We start from the raw sequence: 25,717 nt of genomic DNA, 5'->3' as shown, positions 1-25,717 counted from the left end.
GACTGTGCTGAAAAATCAGCACTTATAGCAGCAGCAGGAGCCAAACCCCAGACATTCCCTATATTGAGATGTTAGAGGAATAAATGCTTCTCACTAAATACACAGAAGCCTTGTGCCTTGGTGAGATTGAGAGTGCATGTTGCCAACCAACCAAAGTGACCTCCAGAACTGTGCAGTGCTGTAAATCTGTTTTAATTGAAACACTGAAGCCTCCTGGGTTGAGCCACATGAACTTGTGTAAGCACTTGACTGTACAAGCCAGTGGCAGAAACAACAGGATTCACACCAAGTTCCAGAAAATGGAAAGGCCCAAGACTTGATAGCTGGGACCATTTTACACAGAACTGTTTTACTAAGTTAAGTAAAGAGCACAGTACAGGTTGATTTTGCCTTTCAGAATTAGGTAAAAGTTGGGGCAGTGTTAAGAGAATCAGTCAGAACTGACCAAACTCCACTGAGTAACAAATCCCTTTCAGTAAGAGGGGTGAGTCTACCAATTACTTATGCTTATCAAGGGTATATTTAAAGCTATGTGACAAAGCAGATTGTCTCTCTTTTCCTGGCTTACAGGGTCTCAAAAAAGATATGTGAGAAACACATCTATGAGCTGGAAAGCATTAAAGGCTTAGTTATCAGATTTTTTTAGCACAAGCAGAACTGCAAGTGGTTTAACAGGAAACATACTGTGCCCTAGCACCACCACCATGTGGGCAAGTCACCTCGTCACTCAGCAAAGGAGACTGAGCCAATGCCTTGAAAAAGAGAGTTACATCAGCTCTGAACAGGAAAGCATGAATGATTTACTGTTGAGGAGAACAGCAGTCCCAAGGGACACACTTCCAATCAAAGCACTGTGCACAGACCAGGGTATCCAGAAGAAGCTTGAGAGCTTCTGACTTCACCTTGGATCCTGAGAGATTAGCAACACCCTCCCTGTTGTGTTTAGGGCTTCCTGCAATTATTCCTTTTGACTTTGAAAGAGCATATGAAGCAGAAATCGTGTTCTTCCCTGTTCTCAAAAAACCTAGGCAGCTCAGCACACAAATTTACTACTTAAGCCCATAATCCACTAGAATGTGACAGAAACCCTACCTCTGTGCTCTGACACTCCCTCTTCATACAGCTGGACCTTTCCCCATGCCAGCTCTTATGTGTCATATCTGCAACTCCCTCCTCCACCACACTCCTTAAAAATGCTTCCTATCAAATAAAAACTACTTAGGGTTGTTTAGCAAGACAAAAGCAGCAGTATGCCCTCTTTCTCCCCATTCTTCTCCCTCATCTATGAGGGGGACTTCTTACAGTCAAAGCAACATTCAAGGGCCAAGCTTCAGCATGAGTAATGTGCATGGCACTCTGATGAAGAGATTTGTAACTGCTACTGAGGCATTAGGTATATTTCTAGGCATAGTCAACAAGTTTGCACTAGAAATAAGTTTTAAAGCAGCTGAAGCTCTGAAATACATGCAAGTGTTCAGGCAGAAGCTTTTTATCTCACCAGTCTTTTTGTTTAGGCCTATCAGCCTTTAAGGAACAGACTTGTGAGGCAAAATACATCCCTAAAGTACCCAGGCTCAGGAGACTGAGCACCACAACACTTTAACAAGGAAAGGGAAGAAAGCTGCCCATATAGTACAGATCTTGTATTATCAGTGGGAAAACTAAGACAGATTTGAATTTACCTTACCAGATTGATGCAAAACCAAGCAGCTAGTAAAAATATTACTTCTGTTTACCAAGACAAGTTGCCAATCTAACTTACTACAAAACCCTGTGAAGCCTTTACAGTAAGAGTGATTCCTCTCTTTTACTGAATTCAGGTAAAATCTGTCCTCAGTTGAGGACAAGGTATCCTTATAATCTATAGCAGAATCAGACATATGATCTGCCTGTCACACTATTTCTGTTGACCCTCCATTTTGCCAATGGGCAAATCTATTTTTGAAATCTTCATGTGACTTTTAAGTCTTTTGCTGAGACAAAGTGTACAAGAACTTCCAAGAGCAAGTACTGAGCCTAATGGTGCAAGACTGCACAAGGCTGAAGGATGGGTGATCTTTTTACACAGGGTTTGTGTGGACTCTCAGCTTGCTTTTACCTACTCAAAGAAGAGAGCATGGAAAGAACTCTGCAGTCCTGAAAGTGCAGGAGTCCCCACACTGGTGAGGGAGAAAACTTGCCAGGAATTGTGCAAAAGCCTTTATCCTCTGAAAGGACGGATCAGATAGATTTTATTTAAGCCTATTATGTGAAAAGCAGTTCCAGAGACATTCCTATCCTCAACCCAGCTGAAAAAACCTAACCACTCAGTGCTGATAGCAAGAGCTAGAACAGATTGTTTCGTAGTGAAGTCAACATTCCTCCTGGCAAACAGCTGAAAAAAGATGCTTCTCCAAAACAACCATCCTGCAGGCAGAAGAGCATGTACTCAGGGCATTGTTCCTGTGGTTTACCTAAAGAAAACAAGCTCAGCAGGATGCAACACAGGGAAACACAACCATGCAAACTGAGCAACTAAGTAGTATTCAGTCTAAGGGGCATTTGAGTACTGCCCTTCACATTTTATGCTAAAACTATAATTACTGCTAAATTTAAGCATGTCCTCCAAACAAGGGCCCTTCACTCAAAAGCAGGTAGCTTTCCTCCAGCATTGATAACAAGTAGAAACAAGGGAAGCATTCAAGGACACAGCAGATTTTCAACTCCTTCCTCTCTGTCTGCTATAAACTGAAATGGTTTTGAAAAGCAGTGTACTGCAGAGATTACTCCAGCACAGCACAGAGATGGTTCAGCACATATTCCTCAGTGTCCTGTTCCAGAGAAGCTGCTCCCAGATGTACAAAAACCCAGGAACAAACACCATGTCCATAAGCAGCATTTCCACTGTTATGCAAGAGTGGCTTATGGTGACAGGAGCTGAGCAGTGAACACCAGCCAGGACCTCTTGCCAAGGCCTTCACAGGAGGACAAGGACAGCATAACACAACAACCCAGACAAGCACGTGCTGATAAAAAAAATTCCAAGGGAAAAGTTGCGTTGTACCAAAAATGGAGATTTTTATGTCTGTGAACCAAAAATGGCTTCTGAGCTTTCTCCAAACACAAAAGCCTTTAACTGATTCATTTCCCTGTTTTGGTCAGTTGCAATAGATAGCAGGCACTCTGAATAAAGACAAACATTTGAAGCAGTTATGTCTTCCAGTAACCAGCCCTGTAGCTTCCAGTAACAGGACTCTGCAACAGAAGGCAGAGAGAACAGGCCTGGGGATGGCATTTACTCATTATGGAAGGTCACTTACATGGCCCAACAAGTACAGAGTTCACTACTCTAAGTGGCTAAGTGAATTCACAGCCAGTTACATAAATCTGCTCACCATTGCTAGTGCTTGAGCTCCAAACCTGCATTCCAGCTGTGCAGCACAGCCTCACATCTTGATAGGTGGCTGCCCACAGTGTTCAAGAGCAAGACAACTCCTAGGTTTTCCCAAAAAAATTTCTCCTGGCATTTTAATATTTAAAACAATTCCAGCATGTGATTGTAGATTAAGTTTAGTGGCTCTCAGGCAGTAGATTATAATTTTAAAGCACATACATAATCCAGTATGCAGGAATTTAGGAAAGCAGCAGCTGTATAAGCAGCTCACACAAAGCACATAAAAACTGTGCTATTTTTATTAGCAGGCATCAGCATTCAGGTCCTCAAAGATGTGAAGTGGAAGTTCAGCAACAGGCTTATTTCTGGTGCATTGCTTCATTTCATCTGAGGAGATTAACACTTTAAACATTAATTCTTACATGGCCTTTACGTGCACACTGGATATTGATGGTGAGAAAACAGTCTACAAATTGTCAATGTCAGGATATTTGAAGAACTTTTGCCTGCATTACAACAGGTAAGATTATTTTCCCCTTTACAGAGCAGTTTGGAGGTATTTAAAAAATGCTTTACAAAATCAAACTTTGAGCCTTGTCCTTTATTTGCTGCTAGGGAATGCAAATTAAATTCCAATCAAGGAAACTCATATAAAAGTCTGCAGGGTTCAGCCTTCGACCCCAAATATGTAGAAAGCAGCTTTTTCTGCATCAGGTCAACCAGACTGCTCAATGTGATGAGGACGCAGCAAAAAAATTGCAACAAAAAAATTTAAGCAAGTTCTGGAGCTTCTACATTCCCTGAGTCTCAAAAAAGAAACAAACGGAGTAGAAGTGTTTGTCTGCTGCCCACAGTACCTGTGTGAAGTCAGAACTATTTAAAATTACTGACTGGCCCCTTGGCTAAACCACTTCCTTCACCATTTAAGAAGCTTTTATTTAGCAAAGTGCCCATCACACCCCTCCTCCCCCACTAAAATACAAGAAGTATTTTAGTCAAAACAAGGCATGAGGATTTACAGCACTTAGAATCTCCCTTGCTGATAAGAACTGGAGAACACAAGGCTGCTGCCAATGCCACAGCACCCAGGAAAAACTCAGACCCCCGAGGCTGCTTCCTCTGCAAGGTCAAAGCTTCAACTTACCAACAGGGAGCTGCCATTCTCCTCTACCTCTCAGCATGTTCACTTGCCAAAGCTTCAGGGGTAACACTGTTCTTCTAGTTTATTATTCTCCTGGAAGTGTTCCTCCCAGAGTAAAACACCTAGGAGTTGACAGGGATCAAACACTGCTTGCTATTAGGGGGAAGAAAAGAGCACTGAAAAGCTTGAAGACAGCTTTTCTGACTACTCATCTCCTTGCATCTAAGGGAAAAGCAGTGACAGTGTAAAAGAGTCTTCTGGTACCAGGCAGCCTGCTCACCCAGCATAGGTTGGTGTGCAAACAAAGGATAAGAAGGATGTAGACTGGATCTTTGACAGTGTTTACTAACAGGCTTGACAGTCATTTGCCTCAATCTTTGAGGAGCTTGCCTTTATTGATGATAAAAAGTGTGCAGACAGCAAGGATAATTATTTTGGATACGGATGGCACGTGCCACATCTCTACAGAAATAAAGATACCCACACTTTGTTAGAATAAACTGTAAACAGCCAAAAATGTCTAGCCTAGTACAGAAAGCACTGGCCAAATTTACCCTGATGAATCAAAGAGCCAGCACTGCATTTCTACAGGAATAAGAGCACATGAAGGACTTTCTGTACCCTTTTGAAAGGCAGGAAAAGGACACAGCTGCCACCAGCAGTTGGGCCCAAGTGCTCAAGGGCACCAATAGCTGTGCTGAATTGCAAGAGCTTCCTTATAAGAAGCAGCAATTTGAATGGAAAAGGGTCTGATTATGCTACTCTCCACTTGGTAAGCCACAGTACAGAGCTGGACAGGGTCAGAGCAATGGAAAAAGGGGTAAGAGGACATGAGCTCTAAGAAGACACATTCTCTTGCATCCCAATGTTTGGCAGATATGTAGAAAGTTTCTGGCAGTTTACAGAACTGTAAAAACCAGTACTAACATCCACAAGTACAAGGTACCTGGCACACAGCCATCTCAGGCAGTTTTACAATTCAAAGTTCTTAAATTATTCATCCACCACCACTTGGCTTACTGAATGACACCACGGTTACAATGCACTGAATTAGACCAGAGGTGAGGATTGTGCCATAAAGGGAAAATAAAGTCCAAAAGTGTTTACTCTAAGAATTTTTAAACACCTGCATAGATAGCAGAAATAAAGTTATTCTTTCTCCCTGCCAGCCTGTTTTTCATAGCAGTGCCCTCACTCCTTCCCTTCCTCCCTTAGGCAGGAACTGAACAAACCAGGTCTGAAAGTCAGCTCACAGCTATGAACATTCCTCTGCACAGAAGAATTGGTCTTAAAACAGATTTGACAACAAACCCAGTACTAATATAACAGAAGGGATTGCTGGGCTACTTATTTTGCTTTCATGGTAGAATCTGAAAAGAGCTGCTTAATCAGCTTTCCTAACACTCTGAATAATTATCAAGTAATCAAAGCCTTGCAAGATTTTTTGGTGGAGTACTGCACAAGCTGTTTTCACATAGCTTTTTCCTAATTATCCTACAAACAGTTTCATGCATAATTGCAAGAATTTAAATACATTTGTTCCCCTGTAGTCTCCAGGTGACTTTTATGCCTAAAGACAGGATTTCTTTGATTTTTTAAAAATTTCTATATTGAAAAAAAAAGTTTGTGATAACATCACTGGAATAGTAAAAATAAATAATCACATATACATCTTAGAGCTGTCTTTGCTGTAAACCCTTTCAATACCCAACAGCAATTATATTCCCAACAGTCCTGTCTTCCTTAACAGAGATATAGAGGTAAGAGGACTGAACAGCTACCTATTGACACATTTTGTTCTGGTTTGTTTCAGCTGAGTTTGCTTCCTTTTGTCATGGTTGTCTTTCAGACAATATTTTGCCCAAGAACTAGGTATTGGAGATGACTGCTACAGTTTTCAGAGAAGCTGGCAAGCCTGAGCTCAGCTGATCCAGAGAGAGCAAACAAATCAAACCTGCACACGACCAACAAAACACCAGGGTCCTGCAAGCAGCTCATCACTCTTGCAATTAATGCACAACAGATGCCTAAATACTGCTGAACATGTTTTGCATTTTCACTCTTTTGGGAATGCTTTGTTCTCCAACTGAAAGTCAATAATACAGCAGTGCTAGGAGCCTGTGCTGTGAGAACAGAGCTGAAATAGCAGGGAAATGGACTCTAAATTAGCTTACAATCCATTTCCAAAGACTAGCATGATACTAATACGCCTTCAAGGCTGGTAATCAGCTTCATGCTTGCTCCTTCAGTGACTAGGGACATGTCACACTGGAATGCAACACTGGGATGGCAACTACCTGAAGTACCAAGTTACTCAAACCTCCTCAAGGTATTTTTTAGGAAAGGAATTGCTTTGCAGTTAAAGCAGTACACATAATCAAGAATCCAAACACATTTATGTTATCACTAACCTGGAGCACATCACAGAAACCTCTCTGGGTTCCAATTTCAACAGATAATGCTTTGTTTCCTCTAAAAGTTTACAGAGCCCATGGCCTAACATCTTAAACCTTATGTAATCAAGGCACTGAACACAGCACTGCTAAAAGCCTCTCATCTCCCCTAAAATGACTATCCTTAAGTCAGCTTGACTTTTGAGATCCAAAAGGAAAGTTCATACAGCTGCACTCAGCACTTACTATATAATTGATGTACTTAGAGCTTCTAAATAGGACTTGCAAGTTTTCAAAGTGATTGCAGAAGAGAAATACTGTAATCAAAGTCCTTGTCCCTCCAAAGCCTCATGAAATTGTACTAAATGCTTGCTATTATTGGAGAATGTTCTTGGTGAAGCTAAGGGCAGCTGCACTGATTCTGGAGGTCTTGGAATGGAAGATCAGGGATCAGCCTGCTCAAATACACAGCTGACACAAGGTCAATTTGAAAGTGCATTCAACAGGCTTAGAGCTGGCCTTTGTGTCATTACTTTATTAAACTAGTTAGGGTGTGCTCTACCAGTAATAAATTTCATTAGTTTTCAATCAACTTGAAGTACTTCTGATAAGAGCAGGCACTTTAAAACTAATAGCCAACCCTGTATTCATTATAAGGGCACTGACACACCATGGAAATGTTTCCTCCTGTGAGCCCCAACAGACTCCTTCCCTAATAAAAAGCAGTACAAGATCATGAACAAGTGCTAAGTGCATCCATCCCTCCCCCATTTGCACAGTGAGCTGTTGGTGCTGCTATAGTACAACATCAGCATACAGATGATATTCTGTATCTTCTTCTATAAAGATGGACAGTGATCACTTTTTCTATGCATCTGTTGAAGATTTCACACAACAAGGCTTGGTCAAATCCAGGTACCTGAGACAAAGAAATGCTAAAAAGATTTATTTTAGTAAGAGTATACCCTGACATTCATTTGAACCCAAGTCCATGAAACACATGAGGAGGAATGGATAAGTGCAGGTCTTCTTCCTATAATACAGGTCAGCATGGAAAAAAATATACTACTTACTCTTTGGTCAGAAGTGGGCAGGATTTGAGTAGAAAGCGAGCCAAAGCAGAGTCCTGGTAAATGAGTTCAGGAGGGGCAGTGGGGCTTTTTAAATTCAAGCAGCGAACAATAACATAGAGAACAGCAGCAACTGCAGCTAGCTTCACCCCATCAAACACTGCTGGCAGCTCAGAGGTTTCCAATATTGTACTCATTTTCAGCCTGCAGATAAAAAACAACATTAAAGCTTCTAGAAATACAGTGTTGGACATGAATATCAACTGTCATGTTAAATATACAAGTAAGTTTGTCAATCAACACTGCCAGGAAATCCTACCATACCAACTTTTAAGTTGGAAGAAAATTTAGGTAGTATTGTTCTAAACACCCAGACCAACAGAAGAAAAACTGGATGATCAGCTGTGAAGGAGATTTATTCCTAATCAGTGCTGCCCTAGAACTGCACCAGTGTCTCAGGTGTCAGCAGCCAGTCAACACCTGCAGGATCTTGGCCAAGACTACCCAGGTCAAACAGAAGCTGGGTGAAAAGACAGGCTATAAAGGCACCTTGGCAGCTTTGAACAAGTGTTCCTTCACACGTGTCCAAGCCAGACTTGAAAAGGAGCACCTGAAAGAACTACTGTGTCAGCTCCTCAGCCTGAGTCTTGCAGTTCCATGAGAACACTGGTACTAAATCCTGCCTGCACTTAAGATGGCCACTTTATGTACTGGCATTATCAGCATTTCTTTTTATTCACTGCAGTTCTGCAGCTGAAGGACTAGATGAATATCTAGTCTTTCAAGGGCTTCTGAGTAAAGGAACAGAAGCAAAGAAGTATAAAAAAATATATCCTTCCAGCTTGAAATCAAATTCTCAAAGTGATCCAGCTTATTTTGAACATACAGTTTAAACAGCTGGCTGCATTTACTGTTGAAAGGACAGGTTTTTCCCTGGGTCTTTCCTAAGTAACATGGGTAACCCAGGTAAGATAAGTGACAAGCCAAGTCTTACCAATTTCAATTTTCTTCAAGCTAGAAAAAATTGCCAGTCCTCAGCAGACTTGTCACCAATCCACGTGCTGCCTGAGCTACCCTGCGGGGGGAAAGCAAATTGATTATTACTCATTAAGCTGCATTTCTTAGCTGGAAAGGATGAACACAAATTTATACAAAGGTCCCATCACAGACATGGCAAGCTATTTGTGTAGTCAGTCATAACCAACTCTGATCCATCTGCACCTGAAATCCATTGCCAGTGGACAGATTCCAGACTAGATCACTTGCCTACAGTGTATTAACTCATCTGCAATGTGCAAATGCAACTTCATGAGCAGAGAGACTCCATCTCTGCAAGACAGTGAGACATTGCACTCACAAAACCTACCAAATCTCTTCCTATTTAAAGCACTAGGATTAACAGGATACTCTTCTCAACTTTGCAATATCTACAATGTTACTGAAGTGTGAAGCCAGTCTGAAAGAAGTTTCTGCTACTTTTATTCAGGCTTAGCAAGGCAGCTCACTCCTACAGATGGAACCTTGTAAACAGTCTCTGCTTGTTCCCACACTTGCTTTTTGAGACGTTACAATATATCACACTTCAACGCAGAGGGAGCCACAGGAGGCTCAGACACAGCCACCTAATTAACACCAGTGCACATGCAAGAAGGCTTGTTACAAGAATTTGATGATGCCAATAAAAGAGAAAGCTTTCAGCCTGTGCCCATACAAGTGTAAGCAATACTTGCCATTAGAACTGCCTTCCCACAGGCACAACAAATCGATAGGGACTCGGGGCTTCCAGGAAAAGCTCCAGAACTGTCTGCTCTCTACCACAGCTGCTGCTTCCAAATGGAAAAACACTACCAGGACAGACCATACCAAAGCCTAACTCTCCTTTATAGCAGGAGTAAAGAGCCTCAGAAGTACTTTCTGTACTCAGTGTAGCTACATCAAAACCCCTTGGAAGAAAACACGTGTGACATCAGCTATTGACTAACAGCATGCTGGAAAGCTTCAAGTTTCTGCCACCACAACCATCTGCACAGCAAAACAGAATGAGGGAAGCAGAGACATTTAATCTTGGACAACTCTTCAGCTTTTCCAGGTCTGAGCAGCACAGCAGAAGTGAGAAGATGGGCCACAAAAAGCCTTCTATTCATCTGCTCAGAAGATTGCATGGGCATCATGAGAGGAGTTCCAGCACAATGTTTAGCTGCAGGAAGTTATCTCATATCTCTGCTTGGTAAGATTTCACCAACACTACCATCAGTTCTGTAGGAGACAGCAGGCAAACTACAGCAATGGCTTCACCAGGGAAGGTACAACTGGCTGAAGAGCAGACCAGGTTCCTGAACTCAAGGACAATCAGGTGCCCAAGCAAATCTCCCTCATACCAAACTCCCAGAAGTTCTGTTGACATCTTCCTATCATTGTTTTATTCAGAAAATTAAGAGGCACTAATATCTGAGACCATCCTGACACCTGGATTTTAAGCGAGCTTGCTGTTTACAACTTTCACCTTAGTGAATTTTTAAAAATAAAACTGAGCACAATTAGTCATTAGGATTTTGTACTAGTGACTCAGTCTAATTAACCCAACTAAACCATATCTTCCTGAGAATGTTCTCTCCCATATAATCTCCAGAAGACAAACACACCACATCTTTTCTGATACCTTTATATCTCATGTTAGCCTGTCACTCCCTTAAAACAGCATACAAGCTTGCCATTATGCTTTCAGAAAAATCAGCTGTTGGTAGGCAGGATTATGTTTGACACTTATGAACTAGCATTTTCCATTTTAGACAGTCTAAAACACACATTCACAGAACTTACGCCACAAACATGTGCTAGGGGTTTACGTATTTGTCAAAATCTTTACCCAAAAGCTCAGATCAGCCTGTAGATGTAACACAAAGCTGGCACTGCTTCAATTGCACAGCTTTCTGCAGTGATTATTTAAGCAGTGGATGCAGTCCATGAAGACTCCATGCTCTGTGGATTCAGCTGTGTCACTTGAGGCACTTGCTCTAAAGCCTGGTATTTCTGAAGACCTAAACACACCTGTATCAGCCAGGGCAGAGTCAAACTCTAAAATTTTAAGGGTTTAGCTTACTAAAATGGATTTGAGCTTTGCCTCTAATCACCTAGGACAAACATCTCCCTCTTTAACCAGCTGGGATGAGGTCACCTTGCTTCTGTTTTGTTAAACCCTTTTTGCAATGACCCAATAAATTTGTCTGTTTAAACAAAAAAAGATAGATAACCACAGGGTTGAGTCAGACAAATGTTAATCTAGAATCTCCTATAACTAGGTCAGCATTAATCTAAATGGACAGACATTTGGCTTTTTCCATATACAAAACATTGGATTCACTGCTGGCAGGCTAGGCAATTACCAAAAAGCACACCACTGGAAGCAATCTAGCCTGTCCATCCATCAAAGCATTTGAAATTAAGGAACCCAAGGAAGTTGAAGCTCTTGGCCTCAAGCATGTTATTGCAGAATTCTTTTTTTCTTTTCTTTTTTTTTTTTTTTAAATCACTTACAGGCATGACAGCCCCAAAGACCTGCAGACCTCTCAAGCAATGTTGTTAAATCCCAATTTTAACTGAGGGGTAACTTTAAAATCAATCACTGGACAGCAAGTGCTGGATTTGTGGTCTTTTCATTTGCCCTTTCATCACAAGAAGCTGAAAATCATGTTACAGGAAACATTTCAGCATTCCTGTTAGCAGAGTGCACTTCATCTGTCTAAGTATAATGAGAAAAAAAATCCCAAGTCTCACCCTTTCCAGACAGAAACAGACACAAGTACAACAAAAGCCAGCAGAGCTACAGCAAATTCTTTATGTGGCCTTTCAAAAACACTGGGTTTTTGGGAAATCCATCATCAAAATATTTACTTGTTCAATAAGTGAATTCCTAACTATCAACAAATCCAAAACCCGTACACATTTCAGTTTCTGGTTTCCTGTGGAGAGGAAACTTCCAGAGACAGAAGTCACTGTGACTCAACAGGGCACGCACAGGATTTGGTAGCTACCAAGCTTTACAGCTCCTCCACCCACGAAAGCAGAGTCTGACTCTTCATTCTGGAAAGGCAACACTAAAAAAGCAAAGATATTAAAGGGAGCCATTCCCACAGGATCCTCCCTCCTTTTAACAAGCCATTGAAAGCCTGGCAGACTCATTTATTTCACTGAAGCATTAGAAATGCTTGGGGCTAATGCAAGGATGCAGCTTTATGGAACACAAAGAGCAAAGGGGCTGCACTAACGAGATATGCTATTCTCCATTACATGGCCTGAAGAATCTTGAAGGAATGCCATTTCCAGGAAGGGCAGCTTGGTACAAAAGCCTCATGGATGCCTCCCCACCCCTCAGCATTCTGGCTGACTGATGCTCTCAGAGCTCAGCTGGACACCACAACACTGCAAACATGCCTGGCCAACAGTGAGTCTTTAACAATTCCCTTTCCTATTCAGTTACAGCTTACCAAGCAGAGCAATACTCTTACCCACAGGACTCAGAAGAGCCAGATAGGCCATTTCTGACAGTTTTAAGCAGGCAGACTTTGTTAACAAACATATCAGATGTTTCTCGGACTGGTTTCATATATTTTAGCATCTGTTTGGGAATAAAACTTTGAAAACGAGTATATCAGACAAGAGGAAAGCAAACCCACCCTACTTTAAAGAGTTGTGCCTAGGCAGACTGGGATCAGAAATAAGGTGGGGTTTTTTCCCCACCTTTTTAAGGAGGAAGTACGAAGTTAGTTCTTTATGGAATGTTTCCAGGAAATTAACATCTTTAACATCAGCCAAAGCTAATGACTTTTCTGATAGATACACTGCAAAACCAGAAGGTACAGGCTTGTCACTAACAGGTAGGATATTGAGATCCTCATTATGGGCAAAGGAACTTCATTAAGTAAAGGGTAAAATGTAGAGTTTTTAAAACAAAGACAAGTTTCATGCCAGCATATTACTCAAATGTCACTCCAGGAAGTGCATGGAAGTGTCACACTGCTGAGCTTTCAGCAGTTTAAATGCAGGGGATGATGTTTAGAGACCATCCAGATGAAGATGAAAACACTTGAGGAAGGCTCTGAAGCATGTGTCCTGATGGGAAAGGCTGCCAGACCAAGCACTGGAGGACAAGCTACACAAGTACAGAACCTGTGTAAGAGGACTCATGAGGAAAGCCTCAAGCTTTATTGCACAGTTCCATATCCTTTTACCCAGCAGCTCTATAAAAAGTGCCTTTGCTTTCATGGCAAAATGTTAAGTCTAAACTGCTTTGTTCCCTGAAAATTACACAGGCACAAGTATTTCAGAGCCACACCAATACTATGCCTCATCAGCTTATGCACAAAAACCAAGTCATAACACCACTTATCTTGAGACTGGCATCTATCCAGCCCAAGCTCACCCAGTGCAGAACCTCCCATTACCTTCAGTGTGGCTCAGAGAACACGTCAGAAGCAAATGCTGAGATCTTGATGCATCACTCAGTACTTCTGGCCATTTAAAAGAGCCAGCTAAGTCTCAGAGCACAGAGGGTATCATTAAGAATTAGCTGAGCACTTAAGTGCCTTAAGTTTAGGGTTAGATGTGGCCATGAGAGAAGTGCAGTCCCCAGGAGTTTGGCAAAGCCCACCACAGGTTTGTTGTCCAACACGTGACAGATTTTTTTCTCCAAAATAAAGAGGGCACACTGACATGCCCCATCATAAGGATGTTTAAAGAACACTATTTGGACAGCCTTTTGAAGTCCTCAGTGCAAATCCCTCCCTGGGCCAGGGCCATACCCAGGTCAGGATTTGGCTGGTTGGCAAGTACAGAAACCAACAAGTATTGTTTACACCCTGCTCTGAAAAAAATTCTTGGCTGGTGCCTTCATTGGAACTTGACCTTTTCATCAGTTACAAACTTGGCTCACACTAAATTCAGAGGTACTGTGAGGTTACAGGGATAAAGTTCATAGCACAAGGAACCATCAGCACAGTCAGAAAGACAGGTGCCTTGAACTAGAGCTTTTTACCTTGCCCTTGAGGAGTTCTACACCTTCAGAGCAAAAATCAAGCATCTCAGAGGGCTGGGTGTACAGCCCAAGGCAGGTTGCTAAAAAAATGCACCCAAGAATAAATCTACAGCCAAGAGGGCCAAAGGCTCTTCAGCACTCTCACTTCTCCAAGAATGTTAATTGGCAGTCAAATGAGCCTTGATATTCACTTCCTCCTAACTACAGGAACTGCCTTTGTTTCCCCACAATATCATCTTAACTAATCAGAAATAGTTCTATTTCAGGACAGGCAGCTTTTATACATTAGCTAAGGTTGCTATGTAGAGTCCTTGTTACATCACCTTATCCTGGTTCCTGTTTGTGTCAAATGGATTGAAAACCTCTGCATTAGCTTTTATTGCACACACCTCATGAACATGATTAAACCAAGACAGGAGCAGACACTGACTTCACAGAAATCAATTAATTGCAGGACTCAAATAATTACATTTGCTCAAATAACATGAACCTTTCCTTTAAGATAAGGTGCAGAGACTTGGGACTGTCTTTCCAACCACCACCTTATGTAACTACAGGTCCTTGAAGAGGTCAAGGTAACTTCTAGGTACAGAGAGAAATGTTGGTAAACACCTTTGCACAGTCTTACAGCATTAGCAGGTGTCCCTTGCCTACCACATAACTATGCCAGGGAGCAGCATTAAGCTCCAGGGAAGAAATGGAGTAAACAGACTGTACAGAACCCAAAAAACCATGCTCAGTAGCTGAGGGAATGCTGCTGGAATCAAGCCACAGAGAGCTAAGTGAGCTAATAAAAACTGCATTATAGACCAACTCTTCTCAAGGAAGTCTGCTCTATTCCTTCATTATATTTTGAAGCATCACATTGTTAAAGCCTCATTTATCCTCTGACTGCAACCCCTCCATTCCCACACTGCCACAGGGCTCAGCTGAATATACTGGAGGAACAGCTCAAAGTCCAAACACATCACAGCTGTTTGCTCAGCTAGAGGGCTGAGTAAGTGGGGAACGTGCTCCACACACAGCAGGGAGAGCCCACCTATAACAAATCACAACACAGGTAAGAGAACTTTACTTGAGAACAGTCCAGTTCAAGCAACCTGAAAACAAAAAATTGAACAGGATGAAAAGCTGAGGTGCTGTTTCACTGAGGTCTTTAAACATCTTGCTTACTTTGTTCCCCTGAAGAGGAGCTCCTCTCCACAGGGGAGCAGAAGATTTGCAGAGTCATTCTCTCACAGCCTGCCCATGACAGATAGAAGGCTTGCACTAGAGGAGTAACGTAATTCACACAAGAAACATTGAAATTGAAGCAAAAACGTTTCAGGACAGAAGAACTATACGTAAAGAGACAGGGGCTGACCAACACACAGCTACCACCACTGCTGAATACTCAGGTTCTCCCAGACTGCAACTAAAAGAGAGGTTTTAGAGCAAACAGCACTCACCAGCAATTCAACATGCAAAGAGCTACATGGCCCTCTCTCCTGCTGAACCAGAGTGACAGGCTAGGGGTATTACAGGCTCATGTTTTAGGACATTTTGTCCTTACCTCTTACAAGGAGGTTCACTGTAAATGACTGTGCATGTGCTTATTTCACTTAGTACAACCCTTCATATTCACATATGCTCAACCAACACTTCACAGAACTGGGTGTTCCAGATAAGAGAGCCAGGCTTGAATCCCCTCTGCACAAGCTTTTTGGAACCACCTGCAGCTCTATACAAAAGCATCTTTGAGGATGCTTTGAGGTAAGTTTAGAAGCAGGACAAGCTACTCTCAGCAGCAGTCAGGCTCTTCCTATGAGGAGTCTGTACTATACTTTTTGAGTACTTGATGCCCTGAATAGGGCTGTAGCTCAGTTACCTGCAAATAAGACATGAGACATTTCAGAAAAGTTCGGTGTTTCCAGGAGCTCAACCCATATGAGCAGAGGAAGTTGTCAATGTAATTTGTTTTAGTCAGACTGAACCCATGATAAGAAGAAATGAAAACATTACTCAACTGCAGACAGAGTAATAGGCAACTGTACTGGTTGGTCACTCTAGAGATACAGATAAAAATCTGTTCTCTGCCAAGCCTGGCACTGCCTTTCACTGCCATTACCTCTAAGAACTCAATGACGTCTCAAGCACCTGGTTTGTACTGAACTGCTTTGCAAAGCATTTTCAATTACTCCTGCCTGATACTGGCAGAGTAAGGCTGGCAGTCAGAGACAATCTTTATTATTAAGTCAGCTGAGGGAGCTGGAGGAAAGAGAAGCCCTTGGACGTAGAAGCCTTGCTAGAGCCAGAAAAGGCTAAGACAGCTGCCCCACAGGGCACCATCACTGCCACCCCTGTATGCTGGGCAAGGGGGACTTTGCTTCTCCACAAGAAGGGCAGTGTGCCCTTGTACACTGAAATTAAATCAACTGAAATTCAATCAATCAGCTGAGTTTGATCAGATGTTTAACTGCGTGTGAGCTTAAACTTTGCAAGATATATAGGCAGAAGAAGGGTAAATACTTGCACAGAAGATCAATTAATCTACAGCACATTAAGAACAGCAATTCAGAGCTGTAACACATCATGAAACACTCTTCCAGAGAAATTCAGAACTGCAGATGAAGACTCCAAAGTACTAACAAACCATGATTGCTTAGGCTTTTGCTGAAAAGTCCAAGTGACCAGTTTTAGGCTGGTCTTTGCACCTTTCAGTAGGAATTACAAGCAGCCAAGAACCCAGCACTTGCACTCCTACCAGAAAAATCCTGTTCTTGGTTAGCTTAATCCAAGTTCTGGTACTGCCAGAGCTGGCAGTGTGAAAGTCTGGATGAAGAGGCAAGGGATATGGAAGAAGAAAGGTAACAAGACACTGTAAATCCAGTAGCACCCAGGCATTTCACTGCTCTAAAGCAACCATTCCCTATCCTACACCAAATCCCATCTGGAATATAGCTGGAACTTAGAAAACATTTTCATTTGCCTGTGTCAAGGTCAAACAGTGTTATTTTGCCATCTTTCCTTCCCAATACTATTCTTTCAATGTGTTAATCTCTGAGTTTTCACATGGCAGGTTTAATAAAGCAGCTTTATGAAACACTAAGAGTTTAAGCTGCTATTCACTCTCTGAATAGAGAAATACATCTTTTAAAGGAAGAGAAGAACAAGTTAATTTTTAAGTTTCTTTAGAAACAGTTCTGCAAGATAGAAGGTTTTATCCACAACCTCCACATCTCTTCCACACCTAAAAAAAATTGTCTGGCACAATCTTAGGTCAGCCTCATCTTTTGTGCAGCTAATTCACTCAGTAACACAGAGGACCTCCCATGCAAAAGCACTATTTTTAAGACTAAGACAGGAGAGTGGAAGAACTCAAGCATTAGCTTGACCAAAATAAGCAATGTCTAGAATAAGAAGAATGGCTGAATGTCCTCTGATCTAAGAAGAAGCAAGAGAAGCTATTGAAACTTCTCTTGTGATATGAGAACTAAGCAAGCACCTTAGAGAGACGGTGACTCATGAAAGATAAGACAGCAACCCAAGACAAAACTCCCTGCACAGGAAATATGCATTATCAAAGAAAGCCTAAAAGCAAGATATCACAAATACAAACAACTGAACGCTCTATGGACACCACATCAGCAGGGACTAGAACATGTCATCCTAAGCAATATCATGAACATGGCTGAGCATGATAATAATTGATAAATGAGGCATGGAAGATGAACACACTGTACCAGTTAGCTGACTAACAAGCCAGGAACATTTGTTACAGAAGGACACACCAGTGCTGTGAAAGCCAAAAAGCAATCTAAGAGACTGACAGGAACCTTTATACTTGCCAGACCAGTGACAATTGTTCATCAACAATAAGAGGAAGCTGCTAGGAATTCTCTGAGGGAACCTACATGAGACTGAAAGTACAGAATGCGATCCCTCCAGCCACAACTGCGTTGATAAAGCTGCTCCTGACATAACCCTGCAATCAAGTTAGCATCAGGTGAGACATCTCAGCAGCTGTAACTCATCAATTGTGATAGACACATCGACACTTCCTGTGCTGCAGGAGACGCACAAGTTATACCTGAAGGCGCGGGATGGGGCAGAGTCCCATCACACAGAGTAACAAACAGCAGGCAACAAAACGAATTCTGAAGCTGATGCAAGATGCCGGTAGCAGGGTCAGGACCTTGGAGCGGGAGCCCCAGGGAAGAGCATTGTTTATCGGGAGCAGAATGGCCTGACAGGGGCACGATCCCCAGGCTCTCATTCACGCAGGACCATTCTCCGCTCCGCGCCCAGCTCCGATCGCATCCCTCCCCTCCCTACGAGCCCCGGGATGCGCTGCTCCCAGCGCAGCCCCTGCCCCGCACAGCCCCGCACCCCAGGCAGCCACGGAGGAAGCTGTCACCGCACCGCCACCCCCAGAGCTCCCAGCGTCGGGGAGAACCGCGAGGGGCCCGGGCCCTGACCGCCACAGCTCCACCGAGGAGCACCCCCATCGCCCCCCGGGCAACAAACACGCGAGGCCAGGCGTGCACACAGTGGGCAGGGACCGACCCGGCCGCGGGGCAGCCCTCCAGGCCGTGCCGAGAGGAACGGGAAGGAGGTTCAGCCGTTCCCAGGACCCTGCGGGAAGGCGCTGCCGGGCGCCCCCTCCTCACCTGCAGCCCCGGCCGGGCACGAGGGCCCCGCGAGCTCCTGCCACCGCTCCTGCCACCGCTCCCGCCCGTCTGCCCCGGGCCCGCCGCCCGCTGCCCTTTACCGGCCGCCCTCGCCCTCCCATTGGCCACCGCCGCGCCGCTTCCGCCCAGGCCCTCGCGTGGATTAGTCAGAATGCGAGCTGGGGGCGGGCGCTCCATCACTGACGCGCGGGTTCCATTGGCTGGAGGAGAGCGGGGGACGGGACACTGCGGGTCCAATGGCTCGGGCACCTGTCAGTCAGGCGGAGGACGGTGATTGGCGGCGGCGGCGGCCTGGGGGTGGGGCTGTGGGCAACGGAGGTGCCAGCGGTGCCGCGGCCATGACAGAGCGGGGCCTGAGGGTGCAGGGGATTGTGAGGGGTGGGGCAGCCTCAGCCTTCTCAGTTATATTTTCAGTATACCGCTGCTTCCTGCCGCCACAGTTACCGCCCGTGGTGTGGGGGATGCAGCCTGGGGAGCGGCTCTAGCTGCAGGACACGGTTGCTCCTCAGTGCCATGGAGCTCAGTGGCCGTGAGGACCAAAGATCCCTCCAGGCTGCCGATAAGCCGTGTGGTGTACCCGGTGCTGGTTTACATAATACTGCGCCTTTTACAAACAGTACCTTTGAGCCTCAGGAATGGTGGCTGGGCCCTCAGCACGCTGGGTTTGTTTATCGTGGGCCCAGCTCTGGGTGGCGAACGCTGAGAGCAGGCTTGGGCTATGCTGGCAATGGTGAAGGGTCCCTCAGAGCAGCCTTAGGCTATGCTGGCAATGGTGAAGGCTCTGCCCTGGCCCCTCAGAGTGCTCAGCGCTGTCCCACCAAGTGGGGTGTGTGACTGGGACAGCAAAATCCACTCTGAGGCAGATGGACCCTGCCTCATCTGAAAGGCACTGCGAGGAAAATAAATTATAAGATAAAAAACTGTCCCTGATGTGATGTTTATAAACCTGCTTTTTTTGTATTCTTCCAAAAGAGCCCTGCATTACGTTGTTGGTAACATCAACTGTTCTGAGCTGTGTTAATGGTTGCTTTATATAACTGGATGGAAAAATCCTTCCTCTCATTTCAGATATTTTAAATGTTTCCTCTGTTTACTGGGTGTTGGAGCTTCCTACATGGAGAAAGCTCTCAAGGAGCAAGTCACATTTTCCAGGGCGCTGTGTACGTGGAGGGATGAGTAACTGCTGTAGCCTGAGTCACAGGGAAGGAGGGAACTCTGGGTAAGGGCAGAGAGGGAAATTCTGGAATGAAGGTGGCAGAACAAACAGTACCCTCCTCTCTCAGCACTTGCTACAGGTGTGATCCCACACCACTCAGTCAAACAGAGTTGTATTCCTTATCTTTTAATTAACCTTGTGAAAATACCCAGGGTTTATGGTTGCTAAATTTGTCAGTGGCTCAGCTGGGCTGAGGTTTGGTGTCTCAAGGCAGCTATGCTTGTGATCAAGCTAACAGATAGGCTCAGCAGATAAACATCCGGTATCAGACTCAACTTTAGGTATTTGAGGAATGTGTTTGAGTTTGATTGCAGAAAATTGCAGTCCAATTGATTCCAGGTGTACCTTAGCTCTTTCACCTGATCCAGGCAGGAAAAAACAGATCCGGGCAGGAAAATAAGCCTCAAACCCGCGCTGAACCTCCAGGCAAGGCTTTTATTTTAAGTCCTTGAGACTGTTGGAGTGAGAGAAGCTCAGCTGTTAAGAAGAGAGCACTGCCAGAAAACAAAGCAAACCAAACTTGCTGCTCACTTCTTGCTGAGGAGAGGTGAACACTGAAGGGGTGGCAGCATAAATTCACAGGTGGCTGTGGCAGTGGGAGCCAGAATCCTGAGCTGTGTTCCCAAGGAGGGAAATGATGGAAAAGGTGCTGTGTCTCCAGAAAGGGAGGGAAGAACCAGTGCAGGTCGTTGGTGTTTTACTCTGGGCAGTGTTGAGGGGTTCCAGCTGCACCTTGTAGTGTGGGAGCAGGGATGTCTGGGAGGAAGCAAGCACATTTTGGGAATTCAAATTTGACTTTGGGCAGTTAACACAGCTGGTGAGCTGTGGCTTGTGAAGGAGGCTGCTGTCCCTCTGGGTGTGTGGGGAGTTGCTGTGGCCGATGTGCTGGTGGGCTCTGCAGGGTTGGTGCTGCAGCAGCCCTGGGTGCCTGTGCTGTGGGTGAAGCTCTCTGGCCCAGAGCCAGGGGCAAGGCTGTGCCACTCACAGTGAACAGGTCATACCAGAAAATGCCATCTGAGCCTGAGCCATCCCCAAAGGAACAGTGCTGGGAAGAGCTGAGCTTCATTTCCAGCCTTCTAGGGAGGGATTTAGCTGCTGCAGCCCAGCAGATATTTCTGCCTGCTGGTATTGCTGAGAGGTGGGGTGGGAGTGTCCAGGAACACCCTAATGCTTTGGAGACTGGAGGATCCCTCTCTGAGCTGTGTGGACAACTGTACATGCTGGGAACTGCAAGCACAGGAAGAATGCAGCTTTGCCTTGTGCTTTGAGCAGGCAATTACCTCTGTTCAGAGAGGCCAAAAAAAGACTAATGAAAATCCCACCTTTTTAAATGCAGCAATTGGAAAGGTACCAGGCACAGAGAACTCCACGTGCTGCTGAACCAGCCCAAGACACCCCCGTGCAACACCGTGGTGACAATTACCTTTTGTTCTTCACATCCCTCTCTCTTTTGGCTGTTGCTGCCACAACTCTGAACTGTTTTTCTGCTTCATTTCCCCATGCCCAGCTTTTCTCCTGCTCAGCAAACGTGCTGTGCACTGAAGGACTCCTGTGGACTTTGCCTGAGGAAACCTTTTTGCCAGAGGAAACATCAGGGTGTTCATCTATGGCAGTGTGTAGCAGGAGCAAAAAGGAAAACACCTCTTAGGCAGGGTTTGATTGCCAGCTGAAAATAAGCAAAGTGCCTATCAGTGACATGTGAGCACAAAAAAAGCTTTGCAGATGGAAATAAAGGCAATGCTTTTTCCTCTTCTCCTGCCTTGCCTTCCCTGCAGTGGCAGTGAGGCTTTGGCTTGTGGGCTGCAGAGCCATGCTGTTCCTGAGCCTGTCGGATCTGGAGGCACAGTGCTCTTTGGACTCTTACATATTTTCTGAAAATGGTGTCTAAAAGAGTAATGGGCACTTTGCAGAGCTCTAAATAGACCAGCCTCTGTCCTGAGGAGCTGGCAGTGTACAGAGGCAAGTGCCAGGGATGGGAGAGCGGCCGCATCATATAAACCAGCTGGGGAGGTGGCACGTGGCCCACCTGATCTGTATTTTTCCATCACATTCTCATTCAGCTGCTCCTTGCCAACTTCCAGCTCTGTCACACTCCTCAAAAGCTTCTACTCTGGGTTTATTTAGCATGCTATTTATTTCCTAATTATAGAACTGAAGTGACTGACCTCAGCCCTTCTGGGTACTGCTGTCCACCTTTTTGTCCCCTCTAGACCATAGACTCTGGTCTCCTCTAATGGCTGAAAGCCATTGCTAGAGACTTTATGACTCATTTTTTTTGTTTTTCTCCCAAACCCCAGAGGGCTCAGACTGCTTGTACAGAGAGCTTCACTGATCATTTCAGAGCAGATGGGCGATTGCATTCCCAAATTCTTTAGGCCAAAAGAGAAATGCCACTGAGCTGAGCACTTTACCATGCTGTGTTCTGCTGCTTCTGTCCACAATTTCCCAGCAGCCAGCTCACTGCTTTTATCCCACATCCAGCCACAGCTGCTGCCCAGAGGAAGAGGTTTTGAAAATCACTCCCTGGCATCAGCAGTGCTGCTGGTCCTGCTTTTGGTTGCTCCATGGCACTTGAACCCTGCCTGGCTCCACAAACAAACTCAGTGGTCTGGGAGAAGGATCCATCTTGTATCTCCCTGAAAGGAGCCTGTACCACAACACTACTGAATTTTCCAGGGAGTCTGGTTAGGTGAAATTCCTACCTTCAGGATACTTTCTGCACCAAAAGCTGCCAGGCTGAGCAGACCTGTTCTCTGCAGCTACCTCTAATGTCACCTCTAGTTCAGTTAGAGCTGTTTCTGCCCATTTCATATATTTTGAACTTAAGATACAGCTGCAGGAACCAGCTTTGGTGTGGCACCTGTCCCTAAAGCCACCTGCAGAAGCAGGGGGGGTTTTGTGCAGGGAAGGTGGCACCAGAGCAGCAGGTGTTTAGCAGGCAGTGAGAGCAGGGAGAGGAGGCATCTTTGAGGGAAAGCAGGGTGGATTCAGATAAATGGATGTACTAGAGCCAGAAGGATGTATGAGCTTCTCCTGGAGAGTTTCCAAGATGTCTTGCTGAATAAAGGAAACCACTGGTCTTCTGTTTAATCCCAAGTGGTCTGTCTGACATTTGCCACTATTGCCTCAGTGTGTTGCTGAGGTTGGAGTCTGGAAAGGCTGTGATTGTCCCACCTCAGAAAGCTGGCAAAGGAGTCTGCTAAGGCCACAGTCTTATGGTTTTTTGGTTTGTTTTTTTTCAGTGGCTGCTTGCAAAATGCTTTCTGTGGGAAAGTTTCCATAGAAGTAGTGGTGCCTGAGGACAATGCAGGGTTACAACCCTGCAAACTGAAATGCTCAGTGAACTGAACAATGGGATTAGCAGCCCCTTGTAAAAATCCAAATTTTAGTATTGCCTGAGGAATGGGGAAGGACCATTTCCTAGAGAGCAATATTCATGGGAATAAATTGAGTGGAGGTGGAAGATTGATTTTGTGCCAAAATAGAGGGAATTGGGATAGATCTGGGAGGAAGGGAGGGAGGGAGAACACAACAGTGTTGAGTACAAAAGAAATGGTTACAGTTGTGATTTGGGAGAATGAGTGATGGTGTTTGGGAGCAGAGAGGCAGAGCTCTGTTTCCTGGAGGTGTAGAAGGAAAGCAGGGGTGAGAGGAAACAGGCTTGATGCTGGTGCAGGGAGGAGGGTTGTGGGTGAGGCTGGTGGGGTCCATGGGAGCCATGGTTTGTGAGGTGGGTAGGTGCAGGAAGCTGCAAAGAGCGGTGGGATGGCTGGGATGAAAGGCTAATCCATCTGCCTGATGGCTTCCTGGAGATGCACTGGCAGTCACAGCCAAGCACTGAAAGTCTGCCACCATGGCCAGGGGTGAGCTGGGGCTGACCACCCTTTTCCATGCACCTGGAAAGCTGCAGATCAGTGTCCCAAGGAAACAAAGCAACTGCAGAGCTACTGCACTCCATTCCTCTGGCTGACCTTACCTGGCTTTGCAGGAGCAGCACTTCCCTTTGTACCATCTCTGAGTTAATGCATTGCATGGGCTGGAGGAAATAAACAGTGCTGCTGATGGTTTGTAATGACCCCATCTCCAGGCTGACTCCACCTTGGGTCATTGCGGGCTCCACCTTGCAAAACTGATGTCTCAACTTTTGGGAAATGACGTCTGATTTGCCACACGTCTCCTCAGAGCAGACCAGCTTTAACATCCTGACCTCCAGAGTTCCCATGAAATCCATCCTGGGATTTGGCAGTAATGCTGCAGGAGGATTTTGTCAGAGTTATGCGGGGAGCAGGGCTGGATGGGCGTGTGGCAGGATGGGAGGATGCGTGGCTGAGTGATGATGGTGAAGGTCGTTCCTTCCTTCCAGCTCAGGAAAGAGCTACCGCCCCGGCGGAGGCTAGAGGGTGCTGTGCTGCAGGGAATGGGTGTCCTCCTCCTTCCCTGCTCAGCATCCCTTCAGAGCCAGGTAGAAATTTGCAGGAAATGCTGCCTCTGAGCTGGGATGAAGACTAAGGTGCTGGCTGGAGTTAGGAACAACCTCCAGGGCTTTTTTTCAGACCAGAATAGTTCATTATTTAGCACCCAGAGGTGACATACAGAAAGGAAGGGTGGCTTTTCTCAGATGGGTATAAAAACAAAAAGTGGGTAAAGGGAGTGAGAAAATGAAGAACAGCTTGGAAGATAAGGAGGCTGAGTGGAATAAAAGCAGAGAATAGAAGGATGAAGAAAGAAAATAAAAGGATAAAGAAAGAAAATAGAAGATGGATGCAGAGGATCACATCCACTGCTGTGTCTAATTAAGGGCTTCAGAACTGCTGAATGATGAAAGGGAGATTTACTTGGGAGAAAAATAAAGGAGCACTTCTTGCTTGCGGCAGCTGAGGCTGCAAAGCCCCTGGCTGATGGGGCAGGATCAGCTCCTGTTTACCCAGCTGAGGTGTGGCTAATCCTGAGCACCGCAAAGAGCAGGGCTGAGGAGGGAGAAGAGGCCAGGGGGAGACGGGAGACAGGGCTGTGTTTGTACAGCAGCTGACAGGCAGCTGCAAGCCCAGGCAAAAACACAACATGCTCCTGAACAAGCAGCTCTGTGAGCCGAGGGCTGCTCCCTGGAAAGCCTGCCAGGAACCACAGGCAGCAGGAGCAAACGTGCCTCCTGCGTGGGGCTGCACGTGCTCTGCAAAACACAGCCCTGCTGCTGGCCTGCGGCTCGGGTCACTGTCCTCACAGCTGGCAGGGCTGCTCTCCTCTCCCTGCCTGCAGCAGGCAGGGCAGATGTGCAGGTGTAGCTGGAGAAGGAGGAAGCACAGGTAGATATGTTCTCAGGTCTTGCAGAAAACAGCCTGCCTAAAGGGAGAAGGTGCAGGCAGACAACAGAGGAGGGAGACTGCAAATAAGCACCATTCACAACTAAAGGGACTGTGCTTCCCTCTGGGCCGTGGGGAGGTTCTGGGGTTCTTTCAGGTGAGTGGTGTGTGCAGCACAGTGTCAAGAAGCCAGCCCTGCTCACAGAAATGAGCCACATCAGATCTTGAGGTGACCTCCATTCTGTTTTCCACCTCAGTCCTGAGGTGGGCTAGCAAGGAGTGGAAGAGAGCTTCCTAAACTGGACACAGATTACCACAGGAGCCCCTAATAACTGCTCTGGTGCTAAAGGAGGTGCTGGGCCTACATCTGTAGGTGCTTGAGGGACGTCTTAAAGGAGGTACAAACAAACCTGGCCCAGAGTATGGACCAAATGGAATGCTGTGGTAAGCTGCAAAGCCCTGTCAGGAGCTGAGGGGCTGTTGAACCCACATGTTTTAACTCTGTGTCTACTCTGGATGTCTG

At 45.3% G+C, this 25,717-nt stretch overlaps 1 protein-coding gene across 2 annotated transcripts in view; it reads right to left on the bottom strand.

Annotated features, from left to right (window-relative positions):
* The window catches only part of ABHD2 (abhydrolase domain containing 2, acylglycerol lipase), a 36,804-nt gene extending 18,093 nt beyond the window's left edge, over positions 1 to 18,711 (bottom strand). Inside the window, exons 1-4 of one of the 2 annotated variants that reach the window (XM_054641959.2) lie at positions 18,658 to 18,711; positions 17,902 to 17,972; positions 8,972 to 9,052; positions 7,981 to 8,181 (exon numbers count right to left, since the gene is read on the bottom strand). In XM_054641959.2, the coding sequence (XP_054497934.1) occupies positions 7,981 to 8,174 (194 nt within the window). In that variant the 5' untranslated portion in view covers positions 8,175 to 8,181; positions 8,972 to 9,052; positions 17,902 to 17,972; positions 18,658 to 18,711. The remainder of the gene's footprint in view (positions 1 to 7,980; positions 8,182 to 8,971; positions 9,053 to 17,901; positions 17,973 to 18,657) is intronic. The other variant, XM_054641958.2, reaches the window with a different exon arrangement.
* Between the last annotated feature and the right edge of the window lie 7,006 nt (positions 18,712 to 25,717).

Source organism: Agelaius phoeniceus, chromosome 13 (assembly GCF_051311805.1).
Source record: "Agelaius phoeniceus isolate bAgePho1 chromosome 13, bAgePho1.hap1, whole genome shotgun sequence".
Taxonomy (NCBI): Eukaryota; Metazoa; Chordata; class Aves; order Passeriformes; family Icteridae; genus Agelaius; species Agelaius phoeniceus.
The sequence above is the reverse complement of the archived record's forward strand: the minus strand, read 5'-3'. Positions and strand labels throughout refer to the sequence as shown.